The sequence below is a fragment of the Megascapheus bottae genome, chromosome X (assembly GCF_031878675.1).
Source record: "Megascapheus bottae isolate mThoBot1 chromosome X, mThoBot2.hap1, whole genome shotgun sequence".
Classification (NCBI taxonomy): Eukaryota; Metazoa; Chordata; class Mammalia; order Rodentia; family Geomyidae; genus Megascapheus; species Megascapheus bottae.
This window is the reverse complement of record NC_143547.1, coordinates 35,877,512-35,896,820: the sequence shown is the minus strand read 5'-3', so window position 1 is coordinate 35,896,820 and position 19,309 is coordinate 35,877,512. Positions and strand designations below refer to the sequence as shown.

The 19,309-nt window shown below is 41.3% G+C and overlaps 1 protein-coding gene across 1 annotated transcript in view; it reads right to left on the bottom strand.

Annotated features, from left to right (window-relative positions):
* Positions 1-8,560, bottom strand: part of Itih6 (inter-alpha-trypsin inhibitor heavy chain family member 6) — a 41,650-nt gene extending 33,090 nt beyond the window's left edge. The window contains exons 1-2 of the mRNA XM_090327239.1: positions 8,441-8,560; positions 5,118-5,272 (exon numbers count right to left, since the gene is read on the bottom strand). Coding sequence (XP_090183365.1) covers positions 5,118-5,272; positions 8,441-8,542 — 257 coding nt within the window. The 5' untranslated portion in view covers positions 8,543-8,560. The remainder of the gene's footprint in view (positions 1-5,117; positions 5,273-8,440) is intronic.
* Between the last annotated feature and the right edge of the window lie 10,749 nt (positions 8,561-19,309).

The window sequence follows — 19,309 nt, the reverse complement described above, 5'->3', positions numbered from 1 at the left end:
CGTGATCCTCAGATCTCAGCCTCCTGAGTAGCTAGGGTTACAGTTGTGAGCAACCAGCACCCAGCTATGTATATACTTTTATATATATATATAATTCAAATTGAATTTAACTGATACTAAAACACATAAAGTTTACAGATGCGCACACAAGATTTTATACATGCATAAGCATATATAATGTAATGTTTAAATTATACTTGCTTGCACTTAGGGACTGGGCGCTGTCCCTGAGCTTTTTTGCTCAAGGCTAGTACTTTGCCATTTGAATCACAGTTTCATTTCTAGCTTTTTGGTGGTTAATTGTGATAAAAGTCTCATGGACTTGCCTCAGGTTGGCTTTGAACCATGATCCTCAGATCTCAGCCTTCTACGTAGCTAGGATTAAAGGTATGAGCCATGAATACCTGGCCCCTTTCTTTTGGTTTTAAAAATGCACAGTACATAATTATTTTTTGCAGTCACAATACTTACAATAATTTCCCAGGGCTTATGCCTCCTGGCTAACTACAACTTGGTACCCATTAATCAACCTTTCCCTATCTCTACTTATCCCCCTAATCTCAGAACTACCATGGACTTTCAAATTGTATGAGATCATGTTTTTTTCTGTATTGCATATAGGAATGAGATCATGAGGTAATTGTTCTGTGCCTGGCTTACTCCACTTAACGTAATGTCCTCTGGTTCCATTCAGGTTGTCACAAGTGACTGAATAGCATTCCAATTCTTTATTTGTTTATTGGTAAATGTGCAGTTAGTTTTTTTTCCCATTGCTTGGCCTTTATGATTAGTGTTCCTTGCTATGTCTTGAATGTGTTTAATACATTCCTTTTTTTTGCCAGTCCTAGGGCTTGAACTCAGAGCCTGAGCACTGTCCTTGGGCTTTCCTTAAGGCTGGAGCTCGACCACTTGAGCCACAGCTTTTTTCTGTGTATATGGTACTAAGGACTCAAACCTGGGTCTTTGTTCCTACTAGTCAAGCATTCTATCATAGGCCAAACTCCCGACCCGTGTTTAGTACATTCCTGTCTCAGAGACTTTACAACTACTATTCCCTTGGCCTGGAATCTTCTTTCTGCAGGTCTTTGCAAGTATTCACACCCTCTCTTTCTTCAGATCTGTGTTTAAAAGTCACTTCCGCAGAGAGCTATCTTTGATTACTTTATCATCTTTTACTTCCTTACTAGATATTCAATTTTTGTAGCATTTCTCATCAACAAACTGACTTATTTGTTTGTTTTATGCCTTACTTTCTCTGATACATTGTGAGAATTTTGAGGGCAAAGATTTTGTCTGTTTTGATTTTTTTTTGTTGTTTCTTTGTTGGTTATGGGGCATGAACTTTATCAATTGTGGAACCTTGTCATTGTCCGTCAAGGCTAGTACTCTACCACTTTGAGCCAAAGCATCACTTCTGGGGTTCTAGGGGTTAATTAGAAATAAAAGTTTCACTGACTTTCCTGCCTGGGAAAGCTTTGAACCACAATCCTCAGCTCTCAGCCTCCAGAGAGCTGTCTGCACCAGCACCTATCACAAACTATTTTTTTCTCTAAAAAATTATTGTATGTTGGGGCCAGGAGTTTGGCCTTGTGGTAGAGTGCTTTGCATAGCATGCACGAAGACCCGGGTTCGATTCCTTGGTACCACATACATAGAAAAAAGCCAAAAGTGGTGCTGAGGCTCAAGTGGTAGAGCTCTAGCCTTGAGAAAGTCCAAGGACAGGGCTCAGGCCCTGAGCTCAAGCCCAGGACTGGCAAAAAAAATATTGTATGTAGTTGTACAAAGGTGATTTTGTCTGCTTTATTTGTTGCTATATCTCTAGTGTCTGGAATAGGGTCTGGCCCACAGGAAGCACTCGGTGAGTTTTTTCTGAGTGGACATCCAAGCCAACCAGAAAAACTCAGAGCAATGGAAGATATGAGCAGGGAGAGAAGGGCAGAGAATTGAGGGTTTTGAACCCAATGTTTGATGAGTTCATTAGGGCAGCAAGGATTTTTTGCCATGATGAAAAAATAGAGTCATGAATGGGTCTCAAAATGTAGAGGGGGTGTCAGGGAAGTTGATGCTCTGGAGAATATTAACATAACTCTCTAGGAGTCAAGTATAATAGTCTCCATTTAGGAAATGGGGTAACTGAGGCAAGGATAGGCCTCTGCCTCCAGGGAGGATTCTTAGCTGGCAGAAGAGACCACTTAGGCAAGGAGTATTTCAAGGCATCTGAAACCCAGTTGCTATGGCTGGGCTAGTGCGGGGGTGGGCCGAGCTGGCAGGACCCCAAGGTCTCCTGGGGGGTGAGGGGGCAGGGTGGAGCTGCTCTGGCAGCAGCACACTGAGGCCTCTGTGTGTGCTGCCTCTAGTCAGCATACTTTCCACAGATTCTGCCCAAGAACATTTCCTCCAGTCTGCTTTGCTTAATTAAAAAAAATTCTTTTGGTGTTTCTTTTTGTTTTTTTGTTTTCTATTGAAACAAAAAAAATAAATAAATCCAAATTCTTCCTAGCTACTTGGCCCTTACGTCAAGTGACAGCCCTTACCTCAAGTGACAGCCCTTAACCTCAAGTGACTGCAAACCTGTCAGGTTAGCCTCCTAATTCTATCACATTCCTGGATTTTGGTTTGTTTGTGGTATTGTGTGATTTATTTCTGTCTTTGTCTTTGTTTTTCTTGGTCCCTTGCATACAACAATGTTGTTCCCTTTTAAATTTTACCCTAATGGAAATCTTAATACCAGGAAGCCCTCCTTGATTGCCCTCATTGCTTCTGTCTCCTTTATCCCCCACTCTGACTTCACACAATCACCTCCTCCGTCCTAGCTAATCTTTAGGGCAGGGCCTGAAGGTTCTATTGGGCACAATGACAGCGCGAGGCTGTAGGCTGTTTAAGGCACAAGTGCCTTGGCCCAACACACAGGGGTGAAGACAGCTGAGCAAGGGCAGAAATTCTGCCTGGTCTGAGCTCACTAATTTGCTAGAGCTGAGAGTGTGGCTGTACCCAAAGTCAGACACTGTTTTATAATTCACACTGAGGTGTCATATTGGCTAATAGGGGGCCCTGCTAAGCCTTCTTTTCATTTCAACCAAGGTTGACCAAGTTATCTCCCAGGTCTGACAAGCTGAGAAAAGGCAGTCACTGTCAATTTGCTTGTTCTTCTCATACTGTCATGTCGCTTCTCTTTGCAGTGGTCTCTCAAATCGCCTCTCCTCTCCCCACACCCCACCGTCTTGTTCTAGCCTCCAGCACCCTTTACACAGACTCTGTAGCTATTTCCTTATTTGGTCTCCTAGCTTCCTGGCTGGCCTTTTCAGCCCACCTACTTCACAACTGTCACTCATTGTTCTAAACCTTGCCACGTTGCCTCGTTATTGGCTCCAGTTATTTCCAAACTGAGTGTGCATGCTCCTGGGGAAATTGGCCGGGGACCAATCAAGAATTAGCACTCTGCAGAGTTGTTCTTCATCCTTTAATCAATGATCTTCCTATGATTCATAATGAGTGTAATCTATCTGCTCTGTAGTAGATTAAATAGAACATAAGGTTTAATAAACACATGCATTTGGGCAGTAAGATCCAAGTATTCTCTTTAGCTTTGGAAGCTGTCCACAGTTTGGTGTGGTTCTTTGCCTCTCAAATCTCATTTCTGACCACTGTTCTGCCCCTTGTCTGTCTTTAAGACCTCAGTGACATATACGCACATACAGTTCTCATGAGGGAACATCTGTGCCTTCATTCTTTAACCCTGTGTTCTCATGACTGGTTGGTGGACATTTCCTATTTCTAGCCTTAGTTTAGTAATCTTCTCTCCAAGGCATTCTTTTAACAGACTGGGGGCAGGGAACTGAACACTGCCTCTTGCTTGGCCTTCCCATTCCCATTCTTCTCTTTCCTCCTAGCAGACTGTATTTAAACCACCTGCTTCCTTTCTCATGGCTCCCTTATTAGACTAGACTTCAGGAGCAGAGGGTATGTGCAACACATCTTCCTCTTTCACTTATACCCAGCATGGTATAGTCATATAGTCAGAAGCATGGGTAACAGCGATACTCACAAGACAATATGTTGTAAATGAACTTTACAACTTAGTGTGTGTGTGTTGCGGGGTGAGGATTGGGGGTGAGGGAAAGTGGGGGAAAAACATGAGGAGGGTAACAATGTTCAAGAAGAAACATACTCAATACCTTACACATGTAATTGTAATCCCTCTGTACAGCACCCTAACAAATTAAATTTTAAAAATTCTCCCTACAAAAAGTAAAGAGGAAATGAAATAAAGTGAATAATGATATAAATACATAACTGAATAAAATGTTGCATCAAAAAGCAGTATGAAATTATTCATTTTCTTTTATTTACTTGATTTTTTTGCCAGTCTGGGGCCTGGGTACTGTCTTTGGACACTTTTTGCTCAAGGCTAGCACTGCCACTTGAGCCACAGCACCACTTCTGGCTTTTTCTGTGTATTTGCTATCAAGGAATCGAACCCAGGTCTTCATGCATGCTAGGTAAGCACTCTACCACTAGGCTACACTTCTGGCCCCTCGATTCCTTGATATTTTTTTGAAACTAATAATGTCAAGTACCTATTGTGTGCATGTTACTATTTTTTCTGATAGTAATTTTAACACAGATTCTCACACATATTAACTAATTTAATCCTTGAAAGTGAGTTTGAATTTTCTCCCTCATTTTATGGATATGAAAAATGAGATTCAAAAGTGAAGGAATGTATTCTGAGTCCCATAACTGGCAGAGCTGTGATTCAAATGCAAAATGTTTGATTTCAGAGTATTTCTTCTTCCTCTTCTTTCTCCTCCCCTTCATCTTCTTCTCCCCAGTCCTGGGGCTCAAACTCAGGGCCTGAGCACTATCCTTGGACTTTCTCAAGGCTAGCACTCTACCACTTCAGTCACAGCACCACTTCCAGCCTTTTCTGTGTATGTGGTACCAAGGAATGGAACCCAGAGCTTCACACATGCTAGCCAAGCACTCTACCACTAGGCTATCCTACCTAGTATATCTTCTTAATCACTATTCTCTGCTAAAAGGATAAATAAAAGATTGTCCAGTTAAATGTTGGCACAAATGAATGAAGGGGGAATGAAGGGGTGAATTTGACTTACATGGTAAAATTGGAGATAAATGCAAGGCGAGGCAGATTCAGGTCAAAGATGGCTTCATGAGCCTCAGGATGTGGATTGAACAGGACAGAGGTGACCAAGGTCTGAGCATAGCGAGACACCACAGTGGAGCGTATGGAATAACTTGTCATCAACAGCTGAGAAGGAAAAGAAAGAAGTGAGTTAGCTAGGCACTATTCCTGGCCCAGATTCATCTGCTCTTGAAAACCTAAGATTTCCAGATTGTCATCCAAGTAGAGGTGGAGAAACTGAGACTCAGAGAGGGAAAGTGGTCACTTCTGTTCATGTAGTGGACCTCCTTGATATTTCACTAAGACTCATAGTACAGGATGACTCAAAAAAACCTCTGGGCTGAGGATTAGTGTCTCAAGTCCTGAGATCTGAGGACTGAGACTCAAACCTGTCCTGAGCAAGAAACTCAGTGAGACTCTTATCTCCAATTAACCACCAAAAAAGCCAGAAGTGGAAGAATGGATCAAGTGGTAGAGTGCCAGTCTTGAGCAAAAAAAGCTAAGGGATAACAATCAGGCACTGAATTTAAGTACAGTATTAGCACACGCAACACACACACACACACACACACACACACACACGCGCACGCACACATACACACACGCACACACACAGAACACCCCACCCCAAAATACAGAATCTGAATTTTGCTGAGAGATTCGTATACATACAAAGTTTAAGTATTTTTTTCCAGAGGCGTGCATGCATGTGCGCACACACGTGTGTGTGTGTGTGTGTGTGTGTGTGTGTGTGTGTGTGTGTGTCCCATTACTGGGGCTTCAGGGCTTGGGCTCTTGTTCTTACCTTTTTTTTACAGTTCTGGGGCTTAAACTCAAGGCCTGTATACTGCCCTTGAGCTTCTTTTGCTCAAGGCTAGCACGCTACGATTTGAGCCCACATTGTCACTTCTAGCTTAATCTGTTTATGTGGTAATGAAGAATTGAACCCAGGGCTTCATTCATGCTAGGCAATCACAACTGCTAAGCCACATTCACAGTCTCAACCAAGTTTTTTCCCCCATATATTTGTTATTGTAATTAATAGAAGGGTTACATTATATTCACCAGATAGAAGGTGCATTACTTCACAAACATTGATACCCTTTCTCATGTCTTGGTCCCATTTCCCTCCCCTGTCCATGCCTGCCCCTCATCTTGTGCTATTCCTGGGGCTTGAATACAGGGCCTGGATGCTTATTGCTCAAGGCTAGTACTCCAGCACTTGAGCCATATCATTTCCAGCTTTTTACTCTGATTTTTTTAAATGGAGATAAGAGTTTCATGGAAAACAAAAAAAAAGCACTGCAAAGTTTACCTGGCACAGGTGGCTCATGTCTGTAATCCTAGCTACATTGAAGGTTGAGATTTGAGGATCATGATTTGAAGTCAGCTTGGGCAGGAAAGTCTGGGCTCTTTTGCTCAAGGCTAGTACTCTACCACTTTTAGCACTAGCCTTGAGCCAATGAGCCCAGGGACAGTGCCCAGGCCCTGAATTCAAGCCTTATGATGACCAAAACCAAATAAACAAAAGTCTCATGGACTTTCCTGTCTGAGTTGGCTTTGAACTATGATCCTTAGATATCATCCTCTTAAATAGCTAGGATTACAGTTGTGAAGCATTGGCACCCTGCCTCATTCTTAGCTTTCTTACTCAAGGATGGTGTTCTACTACTTAAGCCACAGCTCTACTTCTCTTCATTTTGAGGTTAATTGGAGATAAGTGTCTCATATACTTTCCTGCCCATATTGGATTTGAACTTTGACCCTCAGATCTCAGCCTCCTGAGTAGCTGGAAAAGATTCTGATTTAGCAGATCTGGAGTGAAGCTTAAGATCTTACCTTTCTTTCTTTGCTGGTACTGAGCCTTGCACTCTTATTTACCTTTTTCACTGAAGACTTACACTCTACCACTTGAGCTACACCTCCAGTTCAGAGATCTTACCTTACTAATAAGTTCCCAAAAGATGCTGATCCATGGATTTTGTTTTAGACCAAATATGACACTTTACCATAAGGCTTTAGAACATAGCCAAATAATTATATTCATTGGATATTACTCTGTGCAAGACACTCTATATATTCTTTTTTTCTTCTTTCCGGTCCCAGGTATGAAGAATTGAACCCAGTCTGTGCAATCAAGTGCTAAAAGCATGTAAAGCATCTGACATCTATGATCACATTGAATTTTCACATCAGCTCATGAGGTAAATACTATTGATTGTTCACAATTCAAAAACGTATTTCAGTACCTCAGTTTTGAGGTTCTGCACACTAAATTAAATGTGACATAAATTAATTTGTACAAAAAGAACTCTTTATAAGGTAGCTCATTGTAGGAGATCCTGTGCCTTCCCCTTGAGCACACGTGTTGCATGAACAGCAGTTTGCTATAAGAAACATGCCAGGTTAGCCACCATTAGCGTCTATATCTACTTTGTGTTTAAAATCAGCTGGTAATTCTGAAACACTGTAGAATGGATAAAACTTATTTTGTGATCATAAAAAAAAACAAAAAACAAAAATGTATTTCAGGAGGCTCACAAACTGTGAGGTTACACAGTAAGGATGTGATTTTCTTCCTCGCCTTTTCTGAAGGTGGTGGTGGTGGTGGTGGTGGTGGTGGTGGTGGTGTGTGTGTGTGTGTGTGTGTGTGTATGGAGGCTTGAATTCAGGGCCTGGGCACAGTCCCTGAGTTTTTCTGCTTATAACCACTTGAGCCACAGCTCCACTTCTGGAGTGTGTGTGTGTGTGTGTGTGTGTGTGTGTGTGTGTGTGTGGTTATTTGGAGACAACAGTCCTATGGACTTTCCTGTATAGGATGGCTTTGAACCTTGATCCTCAGATCTCAGCTTCCTGAGGATTGTAGATGTGAACCACCAACACCTGGCACCTTTTCCAAACTCTTGGTCCATTTATATACCCACACGTCATGCACATCTAATTCACTCTTTACGTGGTAGTGGGAAATGGAAGCAATCTGGGGTCAGATGGACTTAGGTTCAAGTTCTGATTCTCATACTTCCTGTGTCTTAACCTCTGAGCCTTTGCTCCTTTCCAAAGGGGGGGATAATAATAGAGGCTGGCGCACAGGGATCCTATGAAAACTAACTGAAATAATAAATCTTAGACCCTTGTACAGCTTCTGACACTTGTGCAGCAAACACTGACTCTTTTCTCTGGCCTTTGCTTCTCTGCCTTGGATTGAAGAAGTATTCTATGCCTTCCCATATTCCTCCCCAAGGAGCTCAGTTTCTCACATATCCCAGAGCTTTGTTCCCTTATCCCCAAACTGACCTTTGTGTTTGATGAGGAGGGATCAGGGGGTCCCTGGTATGTCAGTTCAAGGAGCAAGGTCAGCAAAAAACTGACACAGTTGAGGCACCTCCACTCAGACATGATGCTACTTCTAGCCTGGGTCTGTTCACGTCCAGAAGGTCTGAGGCTGATCTCCAAACCCTTGCTCTTTTAAACCTCCAGGTATCCCTTCTCTTAAGAGGGAGGGACCATCGTGAAGTGTGGAGAAGGCTGTGAATGTGGCATTGAAGCCCATACAAACCAGGATTGTCTAAGAGCTGAGGCTGGCATCTTGCCTGGAGAAGGGCCAGTTCCATGCCTCCCTTTTTCCCCTCGTCCAGCTGTAAGATGAATGGAAACTAAACATACCAGAGTGCTAGGGCTGTCTGTTTGCTATGTTGGCTCAGGGTGGGGTTTTTCTTTCCTATAAACATCCACCGGAGCCCAGTAACTGAGGCCAAAAAAAGGTCACTCAGCTCTGATCATCTTAAAAAGGTAGCAAAGATGAAAGAGAGGTTAGAAAGACGAGCCTCTGATCTTGGTTCTTTCTGGCGTTGACTTTTGTCTTTAGATGGGAGGATCTCATAACACCTTGGGGGTCCTATAGACACAGAGTTATGATCTCCAGAGCAGTCAGAGACAAAAGTAAAATTAAGCAGAGCCCCAAAAGAGAATGTAGTTGCTTTTCTTTTTCTTTTGTCAGTCCTGGGGCTTGAACTCGGGGCCAGGGTGCTCTTCAAGCTTAAGACTACCACATTACCACTTTGAGCCACAGCACTACTTCCAGTTTTCTGGTGGTTCGTTGGTGATAATAGTCTCATGGACTTTCATGCCCAAGCTGGCTTTGAATTGTGATCCTCAGATCTCAACCTCCTGAGTAGCTAGGATTATAGGAGAGAATGTAGTTTTCAATGCTGATGCTTACTGATTCTGTAATAGTGATCAAGTTGACTACACTCACTGTAGCCTGTTTCCTCATGCATAAAATGAAACTAATAATAGCAATTCCTTTGTAATATTATGAAGATAAAAGGAATTTGTGTAGGCTGGACACTGGTAATTCATGCCTATAATCTTAGCTACCTAGGAAGCCAGGATCTGAATCATGATTCAAAGCAAACTGAGCAGAAAAGTCTGTGAGACTTTTATCTCAAATTAAGCATCCAAAAGCTAGAAGTAGAGGTGTCGTCAAGTGGTAAAGAACCAAGCTTCAGCAAGAACAAAAAAATCTAAGTGAGCACACAAGGCTCTGAGTTCTAGTCCCAGTACCAACATACAAAACCCAAATAAAATGGGTTTGCATTTTTGGAAAGCTTGCCACATGGTACAGATTTGGTGAATAGCTGCTAAGATGAGAGCTGGTAGTATGGTGGTCAGCCATGGTGATAGTTGTCAGTAATCCCAGCACACTCGAGGTGGAGGCAGGCTAATGGTGAGGTCCATGCCAGACTGAGATACATAGCTCTCTGTCTCTTTGGAGACCTGGATGGAGATGACAGGCGGGAGTTTCGGGGATCATGGAGATGCCGAGTTTCAGTACTCTGGGCTCATTGCCCACAGGTCTTATGAAGAGGACTGAGGCGTAGGTCTGGGAAAAAGGAAAGTACTTGGAAGTTCACTCAGGGGTCATTAGTGTGGTTAGAGCCTTTGTCAATCTCCCCTTTCTTTTCACGTAGATCTTACACAGCTCCAGCACTTACCCAGCACAAAGCTTAGAGAACATTTTATACACTCCATCAGCTCCCCAGGCTCTTTCTCTTGAAGATGCATAGATACCCAAGGACTCTTAGATAAATTAAGGAATCCTGCAGCATGAAAGCAACAGACTAAAATAAACAAATTGAACAACAGTCCACAGAGCCCTCTGGGAGTTTGAGAAACAAAAGAGAACTTCAGGAGGAAAAATGATCAATATTCTCAATGTGATTCAAGAAGATATTAAAGCATAAAACAAGACCTAGATGCCTTCAAACAGTAACACTCAGAGAAAAAGAAAGTTCTCAGAAATTGAAAAGAAATTGCTGAAATTTAAAACACAATCAACAGAAACACTAGGAAACTGTATGGAGGGCATCTCTCAGAAGTTAAGACAAGAAACCTAAGAAACAGAAAACAATGAGAAAAAATGTATGAGTTACAGATCAATCAAGCAGGTTTGACCTTTAAATAACAAGAGTCCTAGATCCCCCTACCAAATGAAGAACACTTGCAAAAACACATTAGAAGTTAATTTCCTACCACTAAAGAAAGATATGCAGTGTGGGTATCCAGAATAGCAAATTCAGTAAATAATGTATCCAAGTCAAGCAATTCCTATGGCAGTTCCCACAGTGATTCCATTATCTCCCCCTTTAGTATCTCTACTCCTGCGTCCCATTAGTCTATTTCTATTATTATTATTATTATTATTATTATTATTTTGCCAGCTAGTGCCTTGAACTCAGAGCCTGGGCACTGTCCCTGAGCTTTATGTTTTTCTCCAGACTGGTGCTTTACCACTTGAGCAATAGCCTCACTTCTTAGTCTTGGGTGATTAATTGGAGATAAAAGTCTCATGGACTATGCTGAATAGGCTGGCTTCAGATTTCAGTTCTCAGAGCTCAGTTTCCTGAGTAGCTCAGATTGTCAATGCCTGGCTCTACATTCGTTTAAACCTCAAGTCAAGACTGACACGGGTAGCTTATGCCTGTAATCCTAGCTACTCAGAAGGCTGAGGTCTGAGAATCATGGAAAGTCCACGAAATTCTTATCTCCAGTTAGTGTGAAGTGGAGCTTTGGCTCAAGGACAACACCCAGGTCACAAACCCAACAACAATCACAAAAGCAAAACTCAAGTCAGATCCTCCTTGCTGGTGGACTTTACCATGACTTACAGGGCCCTAAGTGAGAAAGGATAGCCAGGATAGCTTCATTACCTTTCCAGTCTCATTTCCTATACATTCCTTTCTGCCCATCCTCTATCACTCCATTACCTCTGGCCTTACTGTTCTTCAGATTGCCAAGAGTACGGGGAAAATGCCATGTGTGATTCACACTGGGAGCCTTTGAATAGCATGTTTTTGTGCTTGGAATGTCCTCTCCCAGGAATCCAGGTATCCACTTGGCTAACTCTCTCAGCTCATCCAAGCTTTTGCTTATAGGCTACCTTTTCATTGAGTCATTCATTGACTAACCTACTTAAAACCTCCCACCTTCACTGACCTTTTCCACTTACATTTTACAGGGCTTTGTTTTTCTCCGCAGCATCAAACCACTCATTTCAACTTGCTAATATCTTTTACTTCTTTATCTGATTCTTTTTCTCTCTTACCTTTGTTAGAACCAACTCCATGGGGAGCCAAGTTTGCAATTGATCTTCTTTACTGCCCTATCTTCAACTCTCAGAACTGTACCTGGCACATTGTGAATATTCAATAAATAGTTGTTGAATGAGGGAATATAATAAAGGCACATGACTCAAGGGAAGAGAGAAAGCTATTAGGAACTCTCTGTGTGCTATTTTGCAAAAAGAAGTTATAGTGCAAAGATAAAGCAAAATAAGATAGCATATGATTATAAGCAGCTGATGGAGCATGAGAGAGTTCATTTGACCTTGAGTTTAGAAACACTCATTTTAAGAGGCCCAAAGATTTTGACATTGCACTTGTGGAGAAGGAAGTATATTCCTGGCTCACTAGTCAGCTGGATTTTGAAAAATATTTACATAGTCATGAGAATGTAAATGCTGTTTATTGGTTCTCAGATTTTAGAGTCAACTTGGAGAGACAAAGGAGGGAAGACTTGGTTATGGCTGTAGAACAGAATGTATATGTTAATCACTTGGATAATATAGAAAGATGAAAATAATAGTTTGGGACCTTGAACAGGTAAAGAGGGTACTGACCCTAAATTCCTTGTTTTTACAAAGTGGGTAATTGAAAGAATGAGAAAATGGATGCTATAGGGAATAGAGATCTGAGTTCCTTGCCTTGCCTTGCCTTCCCTTCTTTCTTTTCCTTTCTTTCTGTGCCAGTATGAAACTTGAAGTCCAAGCCTCACACTCTCCCTTAGCTTTTTTTTCTCAAGGCTAGTGCTCTAGCACTTGAGCTACAGCCCTACTTCTGGTTTTTGCTGGTTAATTTCAGATAAGTTTTGTAAATCTTCTGCTCAGCCTTGCGTGGAACCTTGCTCCTCAAATATCAAGCTTCTGAGTAGCTAAAATTACACGAGTGAGTCACCAGTGCCGGGTTTTTAATATCTTTTCAAGTGACAAAATAAACCAATAACAAATATATATTGGATGTTGATCATTGCAGCGGAGTGGAGGGAAAAATTGAGGAAGTAATGTAAATAAACTAAACCCTCATTGTAATTTTGGAGAGTCAATAGAATACGGATTAAATTTTATAAACCAAGAAACAACATAGGAGTCTTTACCTTCCATTTCGTGAATGATTCTCTCTCTTCTATTAATTCCTACTTCTACCCTGTTTTACTAAAATATACCTTTACTAAAACTTGAAAAAATGAAACATAACATATGTATTACCTAGACTCATAAAGGCAGTCACTGAGAGAACTAAATCCCCAAACTCCAAAAAGATGGAAAAGGCAAGGAACTCTTTCATCATCTGTTTTTCTCCATTGTATGATTTGTCGCCTTTTACAATAATTAAATGTTAAAAAACGTTGTGAAGATTAACAACACTAAGTAGTCATATTAATATGTAGTTAGAAGGTCTCTCAGATAAAAATCATTCTATAATATGCCTAATGTGTTTACAAAATGGGTTGTTATGTCACTTTGTTTTGCATTGGTATAACAAAATATTTGAGGCTAGTAATTTATAAAGATAAGTGGTTTATTTCGTTTATGATTTTGGAGGCTGAAATCTAAGATAAGGTGGCTCTATTTGTTCCACTTCTAGTGAAGCCTTCTTTGGCTACATCACAACATGGTTACTGGCATCTTAGAAGAGCACAATCAAAAGGGAGATAGCATATGCAGGGACATGAAGTCAAAGGAATACATGGGTTGGGTTAATTTTTTTGCCAGTTCTGGGGCTTGAACTCAGGGCCTGAGCTCTGCCCTTGGGTTTTCTTAATGCTAGAACTCTACCACTTGAGCCACAGCACCACTTCTGGCTTTTCCTATGTATGGTACCGAGGAATCAAACTTGGATCTTCGTGCCTGTTAGGCCAGCACTCTACCACTAGGCCAAACTCCTGGCCCTCAGGTTAACTCTTAATATCTCACTTTTAATTTGTTTTTCAGTCATGGGGCTTGAACTCTGGGCCTAGGCACTGTCCCTGAGATCTTCACCTCAAGGCTAGTGCTCTATCACTTTTAGCCACAGTGCACTTCTTGTTCTGTGGTGGTTAACTGTAGATAAGAGTCTCACAGACTTTTGTCCACTGGCTGGCTTTGAACCATGATCCTCAGATCTCAGCCTTCTGAGTAGCTAGGATTATAGGTGTGAGCAACCGGCACCCAGCCCAATATCTAATTTATTTTGGGGGGTCATAGGCCTTGAAATCTGGGCCTGGAGCATTGTCCATGAGCTCTTCAGGTTAAGGTTACTGCCCTACCCTTGAGCTAAGCCCCACTTCCTATTTTCTAGAGGTTAATTGGAGTTAAGAGTATCAGGTCCTTTTGTGCCTGGGCTGGCTTTGAACCTTGATCCTCAGATCTCAGCCTCCAGAGTAGCTAGAATTACAGGCGTGAGCCAGCTTTATCTGACTTATTTTTTAACAGTCCAGGGGCTTGAACTTGGGGCTGGGGCACTCTCCCTGAGCTTCTTTTTGCTCAAGGTTAGCACTCTATCATTTGGGCCACAAACCACTTCCAGCTTTTTATGCTTATGTGGGCTGAGAAATGGAACTCAGGACTTTATGCATGCTAGGCAAGCATTCTACCATTAAGCCACATTCCCAGCCTCAATTCTTCATATCAAGTCCCTCAGAAACCAAGCAGAGTCCCATGAGAAGTACATTAATCTTTTCTAAAGGTGGTGCCTCATGATTTCACCACCTTTCATTAGGCTCCGTCTTTTCCATAGAACCCTTTGGAAATATGTGAATTCCAAACCATAGCAGTTTGAAATGACATTCTGGAATTTAGATCATCAGAGGAAGTCTACTTGTTAAGGCTCTGGCATTTGGCATCACACTGATCTGTATTTAAGTCCGTCATTAGCTGCCTTACCTTGGGTAAGTTACCTTTCTCACTCCCTAATGTTGCCCTGTATAAAATGAGGCTGGTGCTCCTACAGTACAAAATATACCTCCTTTATAAGCAAGGGCCACCTCTGTAGAGATGCTTAATTAGTAGTTGCTCCTTATTTTGTAGCTTCATGAGTTTGTATGGAGGCAGGTCTCACTGTACAAAGAGACAGAAAAAAGCAGTGTCAAGGCTGGGAGTTTGGCCTAGTGGTAGAGTGCTTGCCTAGCATGCACAAAGACCCGGGTTCAATTCCTTGGTACCATATACATAGACGTGGTGCTGTGGCTCAAGTGGTAGAGATTAGCCTTGAGAAAGCCCAAGGGACAGGGCTCAGGCCCTGACTGGCACGACTGGCAAAGAAAAAAAGCAGTGACAGCACTAAAATGGGTACCAGGTTTTCTTACTTAGGGGAATCGATGCCTTTTGTTTCATGAAATGTCATTATTTGATTGTGGATGGCTAACCCTTGGGGCTTGCAGTAACAAATGAGTTAAATCGCCTTACATATAAGAAGGAATGAATCAGATTGCACCAGTAGCTCAAGAGAAAGGACTTGGAAATTTGAGTATGGAAGTAGAGTTATCAGTATGTTAGAGGACAGAAAGGTTCTCCTGGAGGTAGAGCCCATCAGAAGAATAGTTTATAGACCTTTCTGAATGGTAGAAAGGCTGTGCAAAAGAAATGCTGAAATGCGCAGCTTAAGTGACTGAAGAAGTGATAGGATGTCTTGGAAGGAAATCTTTTTTTCTTGTGTGGGGCTTGAAGTCAGGGCCTGGTAGCTGTTCCTTAGTTCCTTTGCTCAATGATGGCTCTCTATTACTTGAGCCACAGCTCTACTTCTAGCTTCTTCGAGGTTAATTGGAGATGAAAGTCTTACAAACTTTTCTGCCCAGGCTGGTTTCAAACTGCAATCCTCAGGTCTCAGCCTCCTGAGTCACTAGGGTGAGTCACCAGCACCTGGCTGGGAAGGGAACCTTTTGGGAACTTTTCCCCAAGGTTAGCACCATGTAGAGGTATTGATTCTGTATAGTATAGTAAGCTAAGACAGGATTCGTCATGGGGAAATTCTGGGCTTCCCATTTGAGCAGGAAGGTTCTGTTCTCTTCATGCTCTGGAATTAGGTTTCACTAAGCAATTTTGGCCTCTTTTATCTTCCTTTATAGATTTAGAAACATTTAAATGTCTATAATTCAACACATTTGACTGAGTTCTCTCTCTCTCTCTCTCTCTCTCTCTCTCTCTCTCTCTCTCTCTCTCTCTCTCTCTCTCTCTCTCTCTCTCTCTCTCTCTGTGTGTGTGTGTCTTTTTTGGGGGGATAGGGTGGGGCGTGTCATAGGTCTTGAACTCTGGCCTGGGCACTGTCCCTGAGCTCTTCAGCTCAAGGCTGGTGCTATACCACTTGAAACCACAGCACCACTTTGGCTTTCTGGTGGTTAATTGGAGATGAGTCTCACAGACTTTCATGCCCAGGCTGACTATGAACTGCAATCCTTAGATAACAGCCTCCTGAGTAGCTAGGATTTCATATGTGAGTCACTGGTACCTGGCTCTTTCTGGCTTTTGGAGACATGCTACTGTGTACCCTTTCAACTCACAATCCTGTCTTAATCTCTGTGTGCTGGGACTACATGTATGTACCACCATATGGATATTTGGTGATAACTCAGCTTTTCATCTTTCTCCCTCGTTAATATAGAGATCTTTATTATTTCAGATATTTTCTACTGTTCTATAGATACTAGAAATAAACTTGAGACTGAGTGACTTAGGTTCTTCACAGTTTTGTGGACAAACACTGACAACCCAAAGATTCCAAGTGTTGGCAAAGAAAAGGTAGAAAGAAATCTCTATGATGACTATAGACTAAAGGTGTGTTTTCTTTTGTAAGACAAGTAAGTCCTTCTGTTCTGTGCTCTCCAAGTCATAAGGTAAACAATGCTATTGAGTTGGGAAAGTGGTGGGATGGAGAAGAAGGCAATGGGAAAGCTTTCAGTTAGAAAATCTTTAGGAATTGCCTGTACCATGGATTTGGATTGAAACATTTCCCTCCCTCTTTTGAATACAATAACATCTCCTAAGACCGAATTCTGTTACTTCAAGATCCTAAGGGCTACAGTTGGGAATAACAATGTGGAACTTAAAGCACTGGAAACTGTAACAGAAGGTAGATGTAACCAAGGGACAGAGGGACAGAAGGGTAGAGATAACAATAACAGAGTGTTCAATGCAGAAGAAAGCTCATGGGCACATCTCATGTCCTGTTAAGGGAGGATACAGATCGCCATGCATAGTTCTCAGAAAAACAGCTGGAGGCTAGACACCAATGGCTCATGCCTGTAATCCTTGCTACTTAGTAGGTTGAAATCTGAGGATCGTGGTGAAAAAGCCAGCCTGTTCAGGAAAATCCATGAGACTCTTATCTTTAATTACCAAAAATAAAATATTAGGAGGTGGAATTGTGGCTCAAGAAGTAGAGGGCTACCCGTGAGTGAAAAATCTCAAGGACATGTCCAGGCCCTGAGTTCAAGCCCAAGGACCAGCGCGCACACGCGCGCGCACACACACACACACACACACACACACACACACACACACACACACACACACCAGCTAGAAAATAGAATTGGATTTGTGGCTAGCTGAAGCATTTCTTGGAAACTACTCATCGTGAATATCTTACCTGCCATTCATATCTCAATGGAACACAATTATCGTGAGATAAACTTCAGAACAACAATGGTTTAAATAAGACATATAGGTATTTACCTCACTAAAGTAAAGCCAGAGGTAAGTAGTCCATTGTAACTTCACAAACTTGTTAGGGACCTGGGATTTTGCTTTCCTGAGCTACTACTCTATAGTTTGATTTGACTCCTTAAGTTTTTATGGAAGGGGAATACGAACTTAGATTATATCTATCTAAAAATTAGATGCTCTATTACTGAGGAGGATGAGAAGAATGAATATCTGGTTAAGTCCTTAGCGACTGAAACCACAAATGCTTGCACTGATATTTCTCTCAGGGTCGCTAGAAATCACTACTCAATTGTCAAATTTCTTTTTATTTTTTTTAGCCTTTGCTTCTCTTGATTTGGTGGCTGCATTCAACACAGTTGATAATGTTTCTCCCAAGGTCACTAGAGATCACTAACCAATTGTCAAAATCCTTGGGAAGATTAATTTTGTTTAGCTTTTGCTTTTTTGCTTTTCTTTACTTCTGGGAAGTATTGAACATGATTAACTGATCTCTATGTGTCTGTCTTTTTGTCTGTCTCTCTGTCTCTCCCTATCCCCCAATACTGGGAACTCAGGGTCCAGGTTATGTCCCTTAGCTCTTTCACTCAAAGCCGGTGCTCTACTACTTGAGCCACAGCACCACTTTTGGCCTTTTCTGAGTATTTATTACTAAGAAATCGAACCCAGGTCTTTCTGCATGCTAGGCAAGCACTCTACCACTAGGCTACGCTCCTGGTCCACTAAGATGAATTTTTACATAGAATAAAACAGGGTGATCCAACATTAAAATATAAATAATAAAAATGTAACAGTGCTTGAAAATAAACTAGGGTTATTATACAGAAAATTAGTGAATGCAAAACTCGAAGCAAGAAGCAGAATTTAGTTATGAAAAAAGAAAGAATACCTTTTTAACATATTAATTAGTCCCTTTGTATAGTCAAAATTATCATAAACAATGCAAAACTTACATATTCTATATGATTCATACACATATGACAGACATTGTTGGAAATGTGATTCTATGCACTTTGGGGGAGTAAGTTCACAGGTTAAGAATCAAAATGGAAAACCACTGATGAACATCTAGCTGATTATAAATACAGGAGAGATAAACATGCAAACATAGAGTTCTCTGGAGTAAGCTGACTTTAGCCACACTCCAAAAGAAAAGTATCACATGGTTTTTCTCATATATGGAATTTAGGGGCTACTAAGGACATAAAAGGAGAAAGGATGGGTTATAAAGGACAACAGATTGGCAAACCTGATTAGAATATATTACGTGCATATATGGAATGTGTAATAAAATTCACGACTTTGTAGAATGAAGTAAGAAAATGGAAGACTTTTTTTGGTTGTGTTTGAGTTAGTAAAAAAATACCATATGGATATTAGAATGTTCCTCAGAGCATTTTAATATCAAGAAAAGGGGGCAAATTCCAAATGTTACATATTCTGGACCACCTTAATAATTTGTGGAACATATATAAAAGAAAAATTTGTGCAGCTGTTAAGAAAAAAGTATACTAAGGGAAAGATGTGTAAATACATCACAGAAGAAAAACAGGTCACAGAACAGTAGATATAGTGTGCTATGTGTGAGGAGAAAACCCAAATAATTAATACATGAATAGGAAAAAAATCTGGCGGAATGTATATCAAAATGTTAATCATGATTACTTCTGGGCAATGAGATAAAGGTTGCCTTTCATTGGTCTGTTACATAGTTCTGCATAATTCGAATTTTCACCACGACAACACATTACCTTTGTAATAAGAAAAAATAAGGATATAAAAGTAAATAAGTTCAATGAATGAATCGCTTTCAGGGGGTGGTTTGAGTTGGAAAGGCTTCAGACCGAGCCTGGTACAGTGGCATAAACATGGGCTTTGGCGTCAGACGGCCCTGAGCGGGGCCCCATTGCCCC